Source organism: Dermacentor variabilis, chromosome 8 (genome assembly GCF_050947875.1).
Source record: "Dermacentor variabilis isolate Ectoservices chromosome 8, ASM5094787v1, whole genome shotgun sequence".
NCBI lineage: Eukaryota > Metazoa > Arthropoda > Arachnida > Ixodida > Ixodidae > Dermacentor > Dermacentor variabilis.
The window spans coordinates 107,424,456-107,442,989 of record NC_134575.1 but is presented as its reverse complement, the minus strand read 5'-3'; the positions used below and the strand labels follow the sequence as shown (position 1 = coordinate 107,442,989).

Below are 18,534 nucleotides of genomic sequence, written 5' to 3'. Positions count from 1 at the left end.
TGGAACAATCATAATCATTTAGAAATAACTGATTACCGACACCGAAGCACAGAATCGTAGACTATAGAGAGCCGCGACGTAAGCACGACTTTGGCGAAATTCCTGGAAACCCTGAAGTGTAAAGCGGTAGTAATGACACCCTTAATGACTTCACACAAAAGAAGGTGGCTTGATATTTAACAGGCTAAATAATGGAAAACAGTGGGATTCGAGCTCGGTTCGTGCGTAGCGTTCGCCAAAACTTAACCTAAAGAACATCAACGCCGATATGCGAGTGCCAGCAAGAGACACCTAAGCCTAAAATTAGGGTCGCCTACCATTTTTTTCATGTATGTATTATACACATTAGTGTAGTATACTGCGACTATGAGAGTATGGTTTTGCAAAGCCCTTGTAAACATTGTAACAAATTCACGTAAGATGTCCAAACATGTAAGATTTCTCCGCTTTAGATGCTATAACGGACAAAACGGTGATATCTGTTTTTGATGCACAGGGACAAATTTGTAAATTTCAGGCTTCCATTTTTTTCATATTTACATTTCTTTAAGCGTACTTGTAAGAAATTCAGGTCCTAAATGAACATTCTTGCTTCCAATAGTCTTCACAATTTAAGCTTATCTCTAATATGACAAACAATTATTACAATTGGCCCAGGGGTTATCTTAGAAAAGTATTTCTGCGTTTTGCATGTATTTGAATAGGCGGCATCGGAGCCTGAACTTGTTGACACTGTGACGCTACTAATGCTAACGCAATAATACTGATTCACGCAGACTCATCGAGGCTTTCCTAGAAGTTTTTCTATAGAACACGATACACGGCCGTCAGTGAGCTCTTGAGGCACGACTGTCCTGAGATCCCTCTTCCTATCCTTGCTGTCACTCCTCAGCCGACCTTTCCCAGCCCTTTAAGTAGAATAGGATGCTAGACGGCTTTTACCTCAGGCCGTTCCCTATGCTCTTCCTGAAAGACTCTGTCTCATTCGCTCCCTCTCCTCCGAAAAAGAATACCACATGGGGACATTATCTTTACTTTAACGACTTCTGGCCCTTTATATCAGCGGAAGGTGTGTCGATCAAACGAGCAAACAGACAATACGTTTCTCTAAGCTTTTAATTGACTTTGTGGCAGCGCTGGGGATTCGTGCTGATTAAGCCCAAGGTCTGGGGAAGGGCCTTGGCCAGGGCTTGGGCGCGGGACGAGGGAAGGGCTTGGGCCAGGGGCGGGGCCATAGCTTAGGCCTGGGAAGGATAGCTCGGCGCTTCCTTGTCTTTGACTCTTCCTCGGCAGAAATGTCCACCTCCAGCAAGTCTGCATCGAAAGGACGTTCACCCAAACACGGACACATCAGTTGATGTCCTTAACAATGAAACAAAGAAAGAACTTCTCTCTATTAAGGTTAGTTGATTAGTTAGCTTGTTCTTTTGGATGTTTCAAACCAGCAAGAGTGCTGTAGACGGCACCGTAGCTTATATATAAGTATTATTATGCACTCAATGCCCAGATGGTATTATAGGAGATTTGGATACAAGATGTTTTCGAAAGAAGGTCGACAAAACAAATTTAAAGTAACACGTCACTTCCAGTCATACACTGTTCTACAATAAAATTACTGAACAGAATTTTAACACTAGCGTCAACAGAAGTCGCAAGCACGGTAGTTCAGCCAGAATTGAAATGATGGGCTTTATATACATGGCGTTGCCTGAAGTTCGTCATTATGACTTTAAACGGCTTCTAACCTCACGAATTTATCGTTTTCAACGCAAAATTTAGTTATAAGAAATAATTAGCGAAAATTCGCATGCACCAAGAGATCAACTTTCCTGCTGTGTTTGGAAAGCCAATATCATGTGGGAATTTAGTTGGATAAAGTATAATGACGAACGTCACAAAAGCGTTTGAAGACACAAGCACGAAGGATAGGCACATCCACGTAGTAACAATTTTTGCCTGGTAGCTGAGTGATTACAGCGCCAGAGTTCCCGCTAGTAATTCTTTGTGTGGGGCTCAATGCACAAAAAGATGGAGGCTTCAAGTTATCAGCAGTAGCCGAACAAGGAATGCCGCTGGAGCCACGTTTCAGGGAACTCCTCTTCGTCAAGGTACCGAGTGCATGTTTTCCTTAGCAGCGTTTTTATGTACCGTTAGCTCACTGTCTCCTCCACCTTCAATGGGGCAGGAGAAGGAGAATGGGCCATAACGTAGTGATGGCTAACTGACGTCAGATTGCTACAGAAGTGGCAGTTTCGCCCGAAGTACGAAGCCCTGACCACGGCTGCAAGGTTTACCGTTCCGATGAACTCCAATAGTTCACTCCGCGTAGGGCCTGTAGAGGCAATCCAATGACGACACTGCACTTTGTCTAATGCGCGGCGCCAGTGACATATGCTTCAGATTTTGAGGGCTAATATTGTTTCGCGCTTTTTAATACACTCAGAGGACTTAAGATGCATGTGGTCCGATGCATGCGGTGTGAATGAGATGTTTAACGACTTTGTGTCAGCACACTTCAAGTGTAAAAAAAACTCATGATTCTGCTGTGTCGAAATAGGCGTAGTCTTTCGACGCAGCAGAATACATAGAACGCAACTGTATGTCCCTTGCAGTGGTGGACTCCCCAGTTCAAATACGCGCTGGTGGTTCAATCCGCACCAGAATCTCTGAAACAGTGGAAGAAGCGGCTATAGCTCTGGCAATATTGTCATTGTCATTACATTGTCATTACAATGTCTTTACATTATTAGCGATTCCAGAGCAGCAGTACGCAATTTTGCGAAAGGTCTGGTCTCGACTCCCGTAAAACACATACTAGACGCCAAACAATACCCACGACCAATCCAGATCATTTGGGCACCAGGACACTCCTCCCTACCCGGCAACGATGCCGCCCACACCGCCGCTCGAGGACTCGCCAGCCGAGCACCCGGACGGCTCACGCTAGCATCAGAGAGGGATCGCGTGGTCAATTACGACGAAATAACTCAGCACTACAGGTTAGCCAGGTCAGTGCCCCCGTCAGCACACAAATCGCTTAAAAAGCGACAAGAAGAAGCTTGGAGACGACTTCAGACGAACACCTACCCCAACCCCGTAGCCTATCCCTACTACTACCCTGACGAATACCCTACTACATGTAACCATTGTAAGAAAAAAGCGGATCTGTTCTATATTATGTGGTCGTACAAAGCGGAAAATCACACAAATCATGAAACAAGTAGTACTGAGCAGTGCGAAGGTGTTTTGCTCAGCTCTGATCCTGACCTGCAGGTCAAGGTCATCAAGAGAGCTGGAGAAGCCGCCCGGGCCCAGGGGCTCGTGGCTGCCTAACAACAAGGTCATGCGTCAATACCTTGTTCTCAAATAAAGTCTTTACTCACTCACTCATGATAAATTCACTCAAAAAACCCAAGACCTGGCCTGAGTAAATCCGGGGGTCGAATAGTGCTGCAGCTACTTCGCAAATCTAGCATAGATAACCATAAAACGCACATATACACAATTATATACGGGAAATCACGGTGACGACAGAAATTCGCCTGGAATGTCTGTGTATTTACGGCGGCAATAAAAATCAATTCCGGAAGAACCCGTCTCGCTGTCGTAGTTAATGCGATTAGCATACAAGGAAGCAGCACCGTAGCGGGACATCGTATACCTGAAGACACCTGTATTTAATATCTGTTGTGGTCATTCTCAGATTTTCATTCCTTCGACTTATGCGACACGCACCTCTTTGCTATCGACTCACTTTGATACGACACTCGGTCGCATGTGTCAGCCATTACTATGGAAGCAGTGCCTTTCGCATTGCTCTGCTAAGTCCGATATCGCGAGATCAAATCGAGGTGGCGGCGACCGCACTTCAATGGGGGCGAAGTGTTAGAACACCCACGTTCCTTGCATTGCACGTTAAGGAATCCCATTTGTTAAAAATTATCCCTTATTTCTTCACTACGGCGTCCCTCATAATGATATCCAGGATTTGGCAATTAAAACCCAATAAACAACAATAACGGCATGACGATAACTGTACGACGGCGATGCCATGACGAAGAAGGAATGAAATGGATGGAACGACAAAGGTACTATGACGACAGTAGGGTGCCAATTCCGAAATGACAAGTATTGCATAGCGGCGAAAGCCTGATGTTCAGGGCATGAGGTGCTAGTGGCCCAAACTAGTTGAAAACTTGAATCACTGTGTAGTCGTAAGACGCTTGACAAATATACTCAAAGTTGCTCAAGCAGGCAAACAATGCTAATCGCTTTAAAAATGTGCTTTGCAGCTATCACATTCCATACATCGACTTATTAAACTCTCGTTGAATTGATGGCAGTCTAAAGTTAGCTGCCCGTACATAAGAAGGCTGTAAGGAAAGCAGCCGAACCCTGACGAAGTCCAGCTGCAATATTGGCTGCAGTGACATTCCGTCCTCGACTACTGGTCACCAATGCTTGAAGTTCCTTCAAGAAGTGGTAAAATTGCAACAATAGCAGCAGCAAGGTGGTTCTATTGTCGACTATTCTTCAGGAAGAACGAATGCCGATCAAATTAGGGCCGCAGGAATTATGTGCAGGACATTTCGGGTGGTTGACATGGGATGACGAGAACCCAAGTTGTGAAATTAATTTCGATAACTTGGTGAAATATAGAAGAATGGCTTGTGAAAAACGGACAACTCTCGAAGGCCAAGAGTTCACCTCGTCATCACACTGGCAGTGCGAGCGTGCGCATGTTAAGGTAAAATAGAATTACATATTCTAAATGAATCCAAGGCACTATATGTGCCATTTTCCTAACGATATACTTTATTCCATCGGTGCGAAGGTACCCGTTTCATTTAATTTATTCACCCTCAAGGCCGTACAGGCAATACAGGGAGGAGTGGCAATAGAAAAAGAAAAAAAATGGCTAATGAGGCAGCACATGGTGACTCTCTCTCTCTCTCTCTCTCTATATATATATATATATATATATATATATATATATATATATATATATATATATATATATATATATATATGTATATATATATATATATGGGACTTCGACGCCGGCGAGCCGCTCTCATCGCTGGGTTCTCGACCATTGGGCGAAATACATGGTAACAGAAAATGAACCACACGTAACAAAAATATACGCCGAATCTAATTTCGGCTACTTGGTGTGTATGAGATTTTTGTGGTTAAACGACTGCGCAATGCAACATGGCGCACATAACAGGACAGTTACATCTACTTACCTTTCAGCGCGGGATCCTCAGGCAGAGAACTGGGCCCAGGCTCAGGTTGTGGCCAAGGTCGAGGCTCAGGTTGTGGCCAAGATCGTGGCCAAGGTTGTGGCCAAGGCTGTGGCCAAGGCTGTGGCCAAGGCTGTGGCCAAGGTTGTGGCCAAGTTTGTGGCCAAGGTTGTGGCCATGGCTGAGGAGGAAAATGTCCCGGGTAGACCACACGCAGCTCGTCTACATTTTCCGCGGGGTCGGGTTCTGCGTTATGAGATCAATAATGAAACTAAATACCAAATATACATAAACTTCACCGTCGCGCGTGGGAATGCGCCTTGTTTAAATGGGTTTGTTGTTAACGGCTTAATAGCACTGAAAATAAAACAACATTGTCGAAACGAAGATCGACGACAAAACTAACCAATGTCGTCAAAAACCGCGAAACTGCAAGTACATTAGATAGAGCAGCCGAAAACAGTGTGAGGACAGATAAAAGTGACATAGCTACGAATTTGATTTCCGTTGTTCACAGCATACCGAAAGCTGACTTAAATACTCGGTGGTGTCCCTAAATAAATATAACTTGTTAGTCACTGAAATATGCAATTCGCGACACCACTCTTTATGAATTGTTGTGGCCGAGATGTGAAGCCTCATTTATAAAGCAGGGATGTATAACCACAAAACTGGGGGCGTCTCTACCGGTACTAAATGTCACCACCTCGTTTATATGATGGCTGCTCATGAAACTGCGTTAGCAAGGCTTTAAACAAATATAGTGGAAATTGAGCAGTAACTGCGAGAAAAGTCCATTAGAATCACGATGCACCTCTTTGATAACCAGATCCCTGATTGTAACCAAGTTCGCCGCATTGCAAAGTGCTTTACAGGAGGTCACTCGGCACGCATCCTGCCTGTTCGAGGGGCGAAGTGCAACTTACGGTGCTCCAGAGCAGACCACCGTCAGTTGCACGCTATATATATATATATATAGTGTTGGCATCAGTCTGAAGTATTTACTGCCGTCCAGTGATTGCTGGCTCCTAGCCTGGCCAAAAAGCACCAAATAGCCCTCGGCCTTCTGCAATGTCTTCTGCCAATCAGGTTCCCATATACGCTGCGAGCAAATTATTTGAAGCCATAAATCATGTGGAGTGTACGCTACAGTCGGGTGAGGAAAGTCTAGTTGAATGGCTTGACAAATAACTTTGCTTTGATTCGAGTTTCATTTAAAAAATAAGCATGCTAATCAAGGCAGGAATGTGCTGAATGAATCAGTGCGGCTTTTAGTGCGCAGCAGAGCTTATTTCTATAAAATAACGCAAAGAACGGACAAGAGTGAACGCAGATATGAACTTGTTGGTATTCTTCGTGCCGGCTATACCATGGCATTTGGGCACCAACGCGCCCTGTACCACGTGTTGCTGGCAGCTGTGTGTTTTTCAGAAGAAAATAAAAATTCACTCGATTCAACCATTTTATTTTTTGTAGAACGCCTATTCAACATATATTCCCTGGGTAAAAGAATTCGTCAAAGCAAAAAAATAACCAACTCTGGATTGCTTTCATTATTATTCAATGCATATATTTATAGATTACAGTGATGCCTCTGTTACGTTTGTAACGAAGACACAATATTCATTTGCATCTAGGGTCGAGGATTCACTTAAGGCTTCTAGTGGCATGTGCAACGATGCCTTGTTCAGTACTAACAAAGTTCATGTAAGTCCCAAACTTGCCGTCGATGCTCGCGGATAAATTTTGGCAATGTTAAACATGCTATAAATTAGGCACTTCCATTGGAAGACTTAAATATTTTCCCACGCCGTTCCGGAAATTGCTGATATAGGTTTTGAGCAATATTGATTTGCGTCTCGAATTCAAGAGTATTCATATGCTCGTCGAATAACGCCTCATCATCAGCAATCATAGCGGACCCGAGCACTAGCTTTTGAGAGGCTTTCCCGGACTAATGGCTTTCGTTTCGAAGTAGACGTCACCGCATAATAGTGACATCGACGGCCGACAAGCCGGAGTCGCTCATGCGGCCGTCAGAGAAAAAAAAATGTCATAATGAGCGAGAAATATAATAGCGCGTAGTTTAATTTTGTTTAGTGCGCCTGCAAAACAGCCTGAATTTATCGTCATTTCTGACGCATTAGGCTGACGTCATTTCTAAGGCATCAAAGAAGGGACAAAGCACAAACCACCCAAATAGGACGCCTTCTTTGATGTCGCGTCGAACATTAACATCATTTCGTTGTCACGTAAAACTACAGACGAATCACTGATGCGCCACTTTCACGTTTCATTAATAAAGTGCGTTTTTAACAATGCTCTAGCCCTGACGCACTGCTTCGTTCTAGTATTCTGACCACGCCTCTCAGCTTTGGTTAACATTTGCACGACTGGCAACACGTAGGCCGAGGAAATTTTAACCGAGCTTTCATGTCCGGGAGCTTTTCCATTTAGGCGGCGCCTAGTTTTCCCTGCAGACACTTTACCACAAGCCGGCGGGATCTGATATATGAGCATTGTTGTTGATCTTTCAGCATTATCGTTAGACAAGCCGGCGACATTTGTAGTAGTGCAGTTCTAGGCAATATCTTTGTTTCTTTCTAAGGCTCACAAATAGTTGTAACGACGTCCGCGTGACATTAACGAAAAAAAAAAGACTCACCTTGTTCGGCCAAGCTGCAGTGGACGACTATTGCCAAAGTGATGGCGATGACGTAAAAGGACTTCATGGTCGCTCCGTTCCGCCTACGCCTGCTGCAATGGGTTACTTTCGCATCCTTTAAATACGCAGATCTTTCTTATCGAATCTCAGTCACCAGATAAGACTGCGGACAGCGGCCGGCGCAGATAATAAATGCTTTTATGTTGTCAATAACGGAAATCAATCTCCAGCAGGTGGAGTTGACTCCGGATATGCGTGCCACTGACAATGGGCCATTGTCTCGCAGCATTATTGGCGGCTGGAATTACCGGAGACAGGACATGGGTGATATGGGGTTCGTGTAGTGTTTTCCTGAGAACCACGAAAATCCTGCTTGGCGAATCTAGAAATTTTATATACGTCCGTGAGTAAAGTTTAGGCGCAAGCGTATATTTCACTGCCTGTCCACATACTGCCCAAGCTAATAATCTGCGGATCTAAACAATTATTTATATCAACTTTGTTCTATGCAATTTCTGCATGCTATGCACTGTTTCAAGTCAAATGAACCTCACAGGACGGTTACAAATGTGTAACGTGAATGTTTAAGCGTTATTGCTGTGATGCGGGCTTGGCGTTCTATCCCGATATGGAGTTCGCCGAATTGCTTGGGATTATGAAGTTCTCGTTTGTTCCATGTCCTTGTAGGATAAAAGAAAATGCCGACCAAGAACTGAAAATGCACTTACTGAAAAAAATTATTTGACAGAAATTTTCGGCTTCCTCCGGGAAGCCTTGTTTACCATAAAAATGAAGTGCTTTCCCTTATGCTTTTCCCTAAACGTTTTCCAGTTCTTGGTCTCGTTCGGTATTATTCATAATACCTCTTCCCGAACAGGCACTCGATTTCCTTTCCCAAATATTTTGTGACAATAATATCAGAAATTCTCGTATCCATTAGTGCCATAAAACTCGGTGCGTCATTCCTGAGCATTGCGAGCAGTATATTAGATGTTGTCAAATCCATCGTCATTATTGGACTTGAAAAGACTCGTTGCTAATCCTGGCCTTCTGCTATTCGGCAGGAAGAGTCTGTCATGAGTCTGTCAGCTACGATGCTACCAACACAGCTGGTGTGTTCAACATTGAAGGGCGGTTGGCTTGTTCTAGCGGCCCAGCAGTAGTGACTCAGTGGCAGGCAAACGTGAGCTGTCCACATAAACGGTACTTTTTGAGTGCAAGACATCGTCTCTTGAATGCCAGACTCTCGCTTGAATTTATTTTCGCTGCTCTCACGTTATGCCACATACGTAGAAGTAAGGTTGTGTACGATTACTCTCACATATCGGGATGGTAAGTTTTGATGGTTTTCTCTTTCCTTAGCGTATTCTACGAAACTGCCTGATTGGAACTTGGAGAAGAACGTCTTATTCCAACGAGCAATTCTGTTGGCCTCAAATGCCGTTTTGAGACTAAGGCGCCACACACTCAAACGATAGCTTGCGGGGTCACTGAAACGCAACTCACACCACTTCAGCACATTTCCTTCTAAGTACAACTACAAGTTTTTCACGTGATCTTCATGCTTGTTTCGTGTATTGCCCTTACCACATATTCGTAGAGCCTTATGCAAGGCATTGTGGAAGTGGACTCTCCATCGAAACAGCCTGGTTGCGCAATCACCTTGCATTTTCGTCGTGAGTCATCAATCGCAGTACTGAACAGTTTCATAAGATACACCAACTGTTCTGGCTGTGTGGCCTTTAAGCGTAGCAGATCGTTTACAGCACTTGTAATTGCTGCATCGCAGGACGTGGGGCTGATAAAGCTTGCCGAGCAATAGGCAACCGTAATACACTGTAAAATATTTTATCTTCATTTACACGTATAGACACATGTCAAATGGTTTGGGTATTCTCCTCGTCTCCCGCGAATGAAGATCGCCAAATTTTGACCTGCCACTCTGGGACAAACATTTTCCTCTACAAGTCAGTCAGCGTTGCCTGTACTGGACCGGCCTGACATCTCTGAGCGATAGATAATGCACAAAGTATTTCATGAGTAAAAACTTTATTGAATATAAATGAAATAGGGCACGATGGTTGGAGCCCCTATCCCAGGGCGCCACTGGCACGAGCGGCTCGCTGGGCTCGGTTCAGAAGAGCCAACTGCCTCTCCCGACCCTCGTCCGCATGCCATGCCTCCCACTGCCTATTCCTCATTAGAGGATGTTGGTGTAACATGGGGCTGTCTATGTGCGGTGGCCTCCTGGGGCACTCCCATTTGATGTGTTTTAGTGTGGGTGTGTCTGTGCACCATAGGCACTCGCCAGTGAACCTCGTGTAGTGTATTCTGTGTAGGTGGCGCAGGTTGGGGTATGTATTCGTCTGAATACGACGCCAGTCCCTCTCCTGTTGGCTGTTTAAGTCGGAGTGAGGATGTCCAAAACGTCTCCGCTGTTGCCTTTGCTGTAGGAGGATGTCAGGAGATTTGGTGGAAGGTCGTCGCTAGGCGATGCCGTTGCGCGGACGTTTAATCCTCGAGCAATACGGTCTGCCCTCGCGTTCCCTTCCAGTCGCTTGTGTGCCGGACACAATACGATAGTGTGGTGCCCCACTAGTTGAGTGCCTAAAAATTTGATTATTGATTTGGGTGCCGTTCCATGTAGAAACAGGCGGCAAGCCGCTTGTGAGTCTGATAATATGACATCCGAATTGGTTTGGCGCTCGCGTCCTGAATGGCCAAGGCGATCGCTGCAGCCTCTGCCACGCATGCCGAGGCGGTTTTGAAGGATGCCGTTGTTATGTTGTTGTTGCATGTAGAGACTATGGTGAAAGTATCTGAGCTGGCTCGACTGGCATCCGTATAATACACCCCCGTTCCCATGCCAAACGTTTGTGAAGAGTCTTTACCCTTGCTCTGCGTCGTCCGGGATGGTACTTGGGGTGTATGTTTTTGGGAATTGGGGCCTCCGCGATGTGCGATCGAGCGTTGCGGTCTATCTGTGCCGTTTCCTCTCCGCAATACTGGGGTCTCAAGGGAAAGCCTAACCTCGCCAATAGTTCCCTGTCCTGAGTTGAAGAACAAAGTCGTTCTTTCTGAGCATATAACGTCGCGACGGCGTACTCGTCAAAAGTATTGTGCAGGCCCGTCCCTCGAATCTCACTGTGCTAGCGCATTCGGGAAGACCAAGGGCGGCTTTGAAGGCTTTTCTTATTATTGTACTTGCCTGTATATTTTCTTGGTTTGTCAAGGCCTGATACGGAAGGGCGTATGTGATTCGGCTAATTACGAATGCGTGAAACAGGCTGATGGTCTCTCCCTCAGTTAGGCCGTCTCTGCTTCTTGCCACTCTCCATATCATTCTGGCCACGTTTCCTGTGACCGCCTTTAGTTTTTGAAGGGTATGGGATGTTCCAGCGTTCTTCTGTATCCACATCCCCAATATTCTGAGCGTCTCCACTTCATGAATTGGCGCTCCATCGAGAGTCAGAGTGAGTGGCACCTAGTGTTTCTTTCTTGCGTATTTCGCACGCACCCGAATGAATTCGGATTTTTCGGGTGCGCATGCCATGTCCGCTGCCCTCGCGTATTCTACGACTGCGTCTATGGCCTTTTGAGGAGCTTCTTGCTTGTCCCCGTAGGACCCTTGGTGAGCCCAGAACATGAGGTTATCGGCATATATCGCACAGCCGAGATTCGGGTGTTTATCTAGCTCCAGGGCTAGCTTTCTCATCCCTACATTAAATAGCAATGGAGAGAGTATAGCTCCCTGAGGGGTACCTCTGTCGGGACAGTTGAAGGTGTCGGACCTCGTGGAGCCTAATCCGATTGTGGCCGTGCGGCCGCTGAGGAACGAGCGCACGTAGTAATAAATTCGCGTTCCGCAGTTCACCGCTTCCAGTCCCTCCAGAATAGTGTGGTGGGAGATGCTGTGGAAGGCCTTTTTGATGTCCAATGGCAGTACAAATTTATCGTTCGACCCTCTGTTGGGGTGCAGGACCTCGTGCTTTAGTAGTAGAAAAACGTACTGCGCCAACACGTGGGGTCGGAAACCGAACATGTTAGAGGGGAACATGTTGTTTAGCTCTATGTGGTTCGACAGCCGGACCTGCACAACCTTTTCAAAGAGTTTCCCCGCGCACGACGTTAGGGAGATGTGTCTAAGGTTGTTGATGTTACGAGGCTTACCTGGTTTAGGAATGAGAATAGTTTTTGCTTCCTTCCATTCTTTTGGAAGGACGCCGTCCTCTGTCCAGACCGTGTCATTAAAGAATTTGGTGAAGTTCTTTAGCGTGTGATCACTTAAATTGCGAATCATTGCGTTCGTGACCTGATCTACCCCTGGGGTCGTGTTTTTCCTGAAGGAGTGTGCCACTGCATAAACCTCTTCAAAGGTTATGGGGGCGTCCAGTTCCGGTTGGTCCGGACCTTCGTAAACGGGTTTGGTGGATTGCCCGGTCGGAACAGTTCCTGCATATATCTGTTTAATTTTGTCTATCATGTCAGTTTCCCCACCTTCAAACTCGTTTTCAAGCAGCTTGAGCGCGCGATTCGCGACAGTTTTAGTTCCTCCCGGGTCAATCATACTTCGAAGAATGCGCCATGTTTTCGTTGTAGTCAACGTGCCCCGAAGCGAGTCGCTGAAATGACGCCAATTGCTGTCGCTTAACTTTTGTGCGTATTCGTTAGCTTCCTGCGCTAGCTGAGCTATCCGTATCCTGAGTTTGCGATTAAGCTTCTGCCTTTTCCATCTTTTTGTGAGGCCTCTTCAGGCTTCCCAGAGATGCAAGAGGTGACGATCCACGGCTAAAGCCTCCTTTGTCGTTTCAATTGTTTTTGTGACCCCTAACCCTGATCCTCTCTGCCCATTCTCCTACGTCTGTTATGCTGCCGATTGTTTTATGTTTTTCACGAAATTTGGTCCAGTCGGATAGCCTTGCCTTGCTAATAGCTCTTCAAATCCTGGCTGCATTAACCAATGTGCTTAAGATATAGTGATCGCTTCCTAGGTTTTCCCCCAGGTTCGTCCATCCCGTCTCACTTTCGTTGTTGGTGAACGTGAGGTCGGGGAAAGTGTCCTTGGACACGCTGTTCCCGATTCGGGTTGGGAGATCCGGTTGAGTTGGATGGAAAAGTCCGTAGCGCTCTACAACGTCTGCTAAAAGATGCCCTGGGATTGTCTCTACTGTAGCCCCAGTTTGAGTGCTGTGCATTAAAGTCGCCTAAAAATATTAATTTGTCCCTACCTTGAGCGAGTCGCACCGCGGTGGGCACCACGTTTTCGAAATCCGCCTGTTTTTCTCCTGGAGAACTATAAACGTTGACATAAATTGTTTTAGGTTTGCCCCTTTTCTGCGGCCAAATCGTGATTATCTGGTGCTGAATAGGTTCTCCCCAAAAATAATTTACGCTAATCGCGACATCCTTCTTGGCAAAGGTGGATACTTGAGGGTAATCTGGGTGAGCATAAAGCTCGTTTCCTTAGAGTTTCTGATTTCGTTTCCCTATTTCCTGAATACAGATAACGTCGGGAGGGATTGGCGCCGATTCTATGTAGTGCGTGAAACTAGCCAGTTTAGTGCGTAGCGTGCAGCGATTCCGTTGCCAGATTTCAATGTGTCCGGTCTTTGTGTTGTTTCCCATATTATCCATGAATAATACTGTCACTATCAGTGTGCTCTATAGCTTTCGGTGTCCTGGTAGGAGCTCCCGCACTTTGATTGGCCATCTTTCGGGGGATGGCTGCGGCTTTTGTTTGCACATCCTTTACCATTTGCTTGAGTTTGTGTAGCTCTGCGAAAGTTAGTTGCGTGTTTTGTGCTAACTGTTCCAGCGTTACCGTTTGAGCGCTGGAGGCGGTGCTTTGTTGTAGGGATGTCCGCGGTGGTGACTTGGAAGTGTGGTGCGCAATTTGTATGGATTGCTGTGATGTGCTGTTGTTTGCCATGCGCTTAAAAGCTTCAAACTCGGCTCGTAGCTCGGCTGAATTATTTCGAAGTATTTTGTTTTCTTCTACTATTTTCTGGTACTCTGGGTTTTGTGTGATTGATGTAGGTGTATTTTTAGCATTGGTAGTGGGGGATGCGACTTGCGCCCAGCTCACCTGGTTATTTTGAGGAGTGCTGCATGTCAGTAGGATCCCTGGTGACTTGCTTCTTGGGACCTCCCTCTTTTTTGTCTGATGTTGCTGCAGAGGCACCTTGTGTCGGGATGCCGACCGTCTTCTCTGGCCCGGCTGCCCGGAACAAGATCGGCTCCGTGATGGAGAGCGGGTTCTGGAGCGGCAGCGACGATCCATCGTCGGAAGGAACTCCAGCTCGGAGTCCTTGTCTTCGGTGGCGAACCACCGTAGCTGGGTCTTCGTTGGTTTCTTTGGCCGTGGTCTTGATATCTGCCTGACTGGCTTTAGTCATTTGGGAAATCTGTGGTCACCCATTGGATGATCACTCCAACGAATGGCGCATTTGGGGGTGCACGTGTGTCCATCGGCAGGCTCCCGCACCCCGCACGAGCGACCCACCTGCACATCAGGCTGTGCACATACGTTTGTGCGGTGTCCCACGGTGCCACAGATATGGCAGAATTGTACCGCATTTCGGTAGGGTATGCAGAGTTTCTCCCCCCGAAGTAATAAACCCACCTTGGCACTCGGCTGCCGTAGACGGTGAGCAAAGCACTTTGTGAGTCACCCATAATTCTTGCGTCGATCAACTCCAGTCCCTGCGTTCGGATACGTAGGTTCGATCGCAGCACGTCAGAAGGGGTGTGTGCTTCTATCCCGTGGATTACCCCCCGAGTCGTGTCTTCTCCTGTCGTGACGTACGCATTGACCGGTTGTTGTCGTCCGTTGATGTTCAAGGATTTATTGGCTTGCATGACCTTGGCCGTATCCCAATTCGGGGTGGATATCTCTTCAATGTTGGAACCTGACTTGATTTATAGAATAAAATTGTTGTCGGTGGTTCTGTCCTGGCACGCCTCCATGACGGCTCTTGCCAGGACCTGACTGGTAACATTCTTTAGGAGTAGCCCTCGGTGCGGTCTGATGACCATCTTCAGGTCACTCTTCGGTAGCGGCGCAAGACACTTGAGTCGTGGGCGCCCGCGATGCTCCATGGGTTTGGATAAGTTGGTGATCGGACCTGATGGCAGTGCGCTTCCTTGAGCGGAGCGTCGCTCCTGAGCGAGAATTTTCTTTTCCTTCAGGGAAAGAACGCGCTCCCATCCGGCTTCTACTGTCGTTTCGTCGACCACGGTAGCGGTTTGCATGTTGTTGTTGATCGCAGCTGCCTTATTGCATTCGTGGTGCGGTGTTGCATCACCCACCTGAGATGCAGTGAAATCCATCTGTTCTTCAAGTCGCGACGTTGTAATATGTCGCGGGTTCGATGTCGCAGCCGGAGTTCTTAGGGCCGCCATGCTCGAGTGCGCGCTCGCCCGCCGGCGCCGGCGCTGCTCCCGTAACTGAAGTTAGGGTTAGCAGCTCGCCACGTTCTGAAGGTGGAAAATCGGCCGTAAAACGCCGAAATATGGTCCGACTGACCTGCAGTTGGTCTCCACAGGTGCCGGACCACTTCTTGGAGATGGTGGTGACCGTTTCGGTCCGGTCCCAGAAGGTGATTGACCCGAAAAACTAAACATGCGTAGCCCGATGTGAGCCCAGCCGTTTCGAACGGCGTCTTCTTCTCCCATAAGTCGAAGTTACACAAAAAGGAGAAGCAAAAAGGGATATGTGTCCATACAGATCCCTACAGGAAACACGTCTATCTCTGATAGTGTAACAGAGGTCATGTTGACAAAAGATTCTCCCAGTGTCTTTGCATCTACAGCTTCGATATATTGTCGAAGCAGGCGATCTCCACAGAATGCTAGCTTCTTCCTCTACAAGGCGCTCTCGACATCTGAGTGCGCATTGCAGAGGAAGCAGCTAGCATTATTTGCAGATCGGATGCCCAGATAAATTATGCAAGCTGCAGATCTAAAAACGCTGGGAGAATCTTGTCAGCGTGGCCTGTGTCATAAATGGTTGCATTTCCTGTCAGGAAACACATATTAATTTTTGCTTCTCCTTTTTGTGTATGTTCGATTTATTGCTTGTCAGCCCGTACTTACTCGGCATGTACATTGAACGTTCGGTTGTTAGATACCCTCGGTTTTCTTGTTCCTCCTATGTGTTCTATGGCGCAGCTTGCAGCCAGGCTATTCTTTACTTTTTAGACTGCAACAAGTCACTTTAGTAGCCCTTATGATGCTTCCGTGCATCTTATATAAATTTTAATTTGGGTAATGTTGCAAGAGCGTGCAATGTGAAGCAGTAATAACAGGCTGCACTAACTTCTAATTAAAAGGTTTATTGTGAAAATGCAGTGATTTTTAAAAGTTACCAGAAATTTGTACAGCAAGAAAGCCTGATAAAAACTAGTGCTTGATGAAACCAAACATAATGAAAAACAGGAAAGAGAGATAATACAAATAAATATACAAGTCCAGGGGAAAAGAGCATTGTGATCACCAAGTGCGCATGCGGCTACCTTCCAAGAAACTCGTTTTTTTTTTCAATGACATGGAAATGGAAGAGTGTGCTGGAATAACCAATCTGTCACTCTGTCTTCTGGAATAAGAACAGTGTTTCTGAAAAGGTGCTCGCATGCACAATTGGCGATTGTAATGAATTTTTTTCCTGCACTTGGAATTTTGTGTCATCGTGTTGATACTGCTTCATTTTATGCAATCTTGCAACATTTATGTGTGTGCGTGTGTGTACGTGTGCGTGGGTATATTTGGATGTCATATCGGGGCCTTGGCGGGGCCATCGTTTGTGCAGCCTGATGATTTCATTAACTACAGTGCAACGAAAATACAATAGACAAGAACGAAGTGAACACACAGAGCGCTTCGTTCTTATCGGCTGTATATTGTTACGTATTCGACGGCTACACACCGAGGGCGGCAGGACGACCGGCCCAGGGAATATGCGACCAACGCAGCGCCAGGAAGACAATGACGTTTATTCGGTCGGCGACGCGCTTTTTGAGCGCCAAGCAGCCAATCAGAGAGTGGCAAGAGAAAGGAAGATATCGTGGCAAGCGGGGCAATCTGATCTGTAGATTGCAACGGAGAATGCGACCAGCACCGCGAATGTTACAATATCTTTTGCGCTTTAGTTAATAATGAATACACACGAACTCGTCCACTTTTCACTTCTTACGTCGGGCTCATAAACCCGCTTTTGTCCTGGAGTATCTGCATGGCTATCTATCCTGTAATTTAATTTTGGCCGTGTGCTTGCAAGTCGCGTGTCAATCTTCTGATTGTACTGAGAATCTTGAGCGATGTGCATGCCCAGACAGTTTCTGGTGAATCCATGCAGTTGTGCAGGGTGTTCTACTATGCGAATCTGCACTGCAAGTGCTGCTTTAATTGCTTTCAGTTCAGCTTTTCTAGCTGTAGGATGAACTGGAATGGAACCCACTTGTATGGGGTTTATTGTAGTGTCATACTATTCTTACACTGCTATTGTCAAATCAGTGTACTATACGTCCCTGATGTTTGCTTGCTTCTTCATCATTAGCAACCTCCTCTGTGTGTTTGGCAGTCGCATGTAATCTCCTGGCTTAATTGTTTGCCCCCTATTGCACTTTATGGGCCTGTAGTGTTTCAAGTTCAGATGCTCCTGAGGTTGTGTTCCTGAAGGGAAGGGTAGTCGTATTTGCATTTCGTATGCCAGCTGGCACATTATCTTTGGACTATGTTGCGAGCTCTTGAGACAAAGAATTTGTGCTGCTGGCTGCAACTCTACTTTGTATAGGTGCTTGTTCGTTTGCTCTTTCTCATAGATGTCTTCAGGCGTGGTAAAGTTGGAAAGACCTGTTCTTACCGGATGCCTGTATTCGACGAGTTGTCTTTTTTATGCGCTGCTGGTAATTTATACTGTACAATACCTTGCGCACAAGCACAGCATCTACGATTTTCCATAGTATCCGCTCGTCAACCCCCCGTGATTTCGAGATTATTTTTTTCACTAGGTGTAGAATTTGCGTCCAGGCATGGCATAATTGTTTCACCCACGTGCTGGCTTTACCGTCATGGTGAGGATTTGTGGATGTTGACTTGAGGTTATATTTGTCAAGCTATGTGGAGCAAAATGTGCAATCAGGGGTAGTTCTCGATTCTAGTCTTTCTTCCGACGTCGATGTAAGTTGACTTATGAGAAAGCGAAAGGCCAGGCTGGCTAAGAAAGCCTTCAGTGTTGTCGGCAGCTTGTTGCATCATTCTTGATTTTTGTATAAGATACCTTTCCCGTAGACTGTGGTACACCATAGACTGTGTTACTTACTATAATGCGCCTGTGTTGTAGGTGTGGGTGGGGCAAATGTACCTCCAATTCTCGCCTGGAATTTTCTTTCTTTCAAAAAGTTACTGTTGAACTGAAGTGCTCTACCGTAAATATTCTTGATAATTGGTCCTCTTATTAGAATAGCATGACGTACTGCTGTTAAAAGCCTCTTCACTCTCTTAATTCTTTCATACGAGGTATTAAACCAATGCCCTGTAATAAAGTTTCTGCTTCTTATGGCCCACTCATTTTTGTCAGAAGGGACAACTTTTGAAATAGCTTTTCTTTGTGCTGTGTGCCCGATG

The 18,534-nt window shown here is 46.2% G+C and overlaps 1 protein-coding gene across 1 annotated transcript; it reads right to left on the bottom strand.

Annotated features, from left to right (window-relative positions):
- Positions 1-1,105: 1,105 nt before the first annotated feature.
- LOC142590532 (uncharacterized) lies at positions 1,106-8,014 on the bottom strand. Its single transcript, XM_075702725.1, has 3 exons — positions 7,912-8,014; positions 5,250-5,492; positions 1,106-1,314 (listed from the first exon to the last, which is right to left on the bottom strand). The coding sequence occupies exons 1-3, from the start codon at positions 7,976-7,978 to the stop codon at positions 1,154-1,156; spliced, it is 471 nt and encodes a 156-aa protein (XP_075558840.1). The 5' UTR covers positions 7,979-8,014; the 3' UTR covers positions 1,106-1,153.
- Positions 8,015-18,534: the final 10,520 nt, after the last annotated feature.

What these genes read in the sequence shown, in the direction of transcription:
- LOC142590532 (XM_075702725.1), bottom strand. Translation starts at nt 7,978, where the DNA reads ATGAAGTCCTTTTACGTCATCGCCATCACTTTGGCAATAGTCGTCCAC. An exon ending in CTGCAGCTTGGCCGAACAAG is followed by an intron (nt 5,493 to 7,911) that starts GTGAGTCTTTTT and finishes CTCATAACGCAG; the next exon opens with AACCCGACCCCGCGGAAAAT. An exon ending in TGAGGATCCCGCGCTGAAAG is followed by an intron (nt 1,315 to 5,249) that starts GTAAGTAGATGT and finishes CTTTCGATGCAG; the next exon opens with ACTTGCTGGAGGTGGACATT.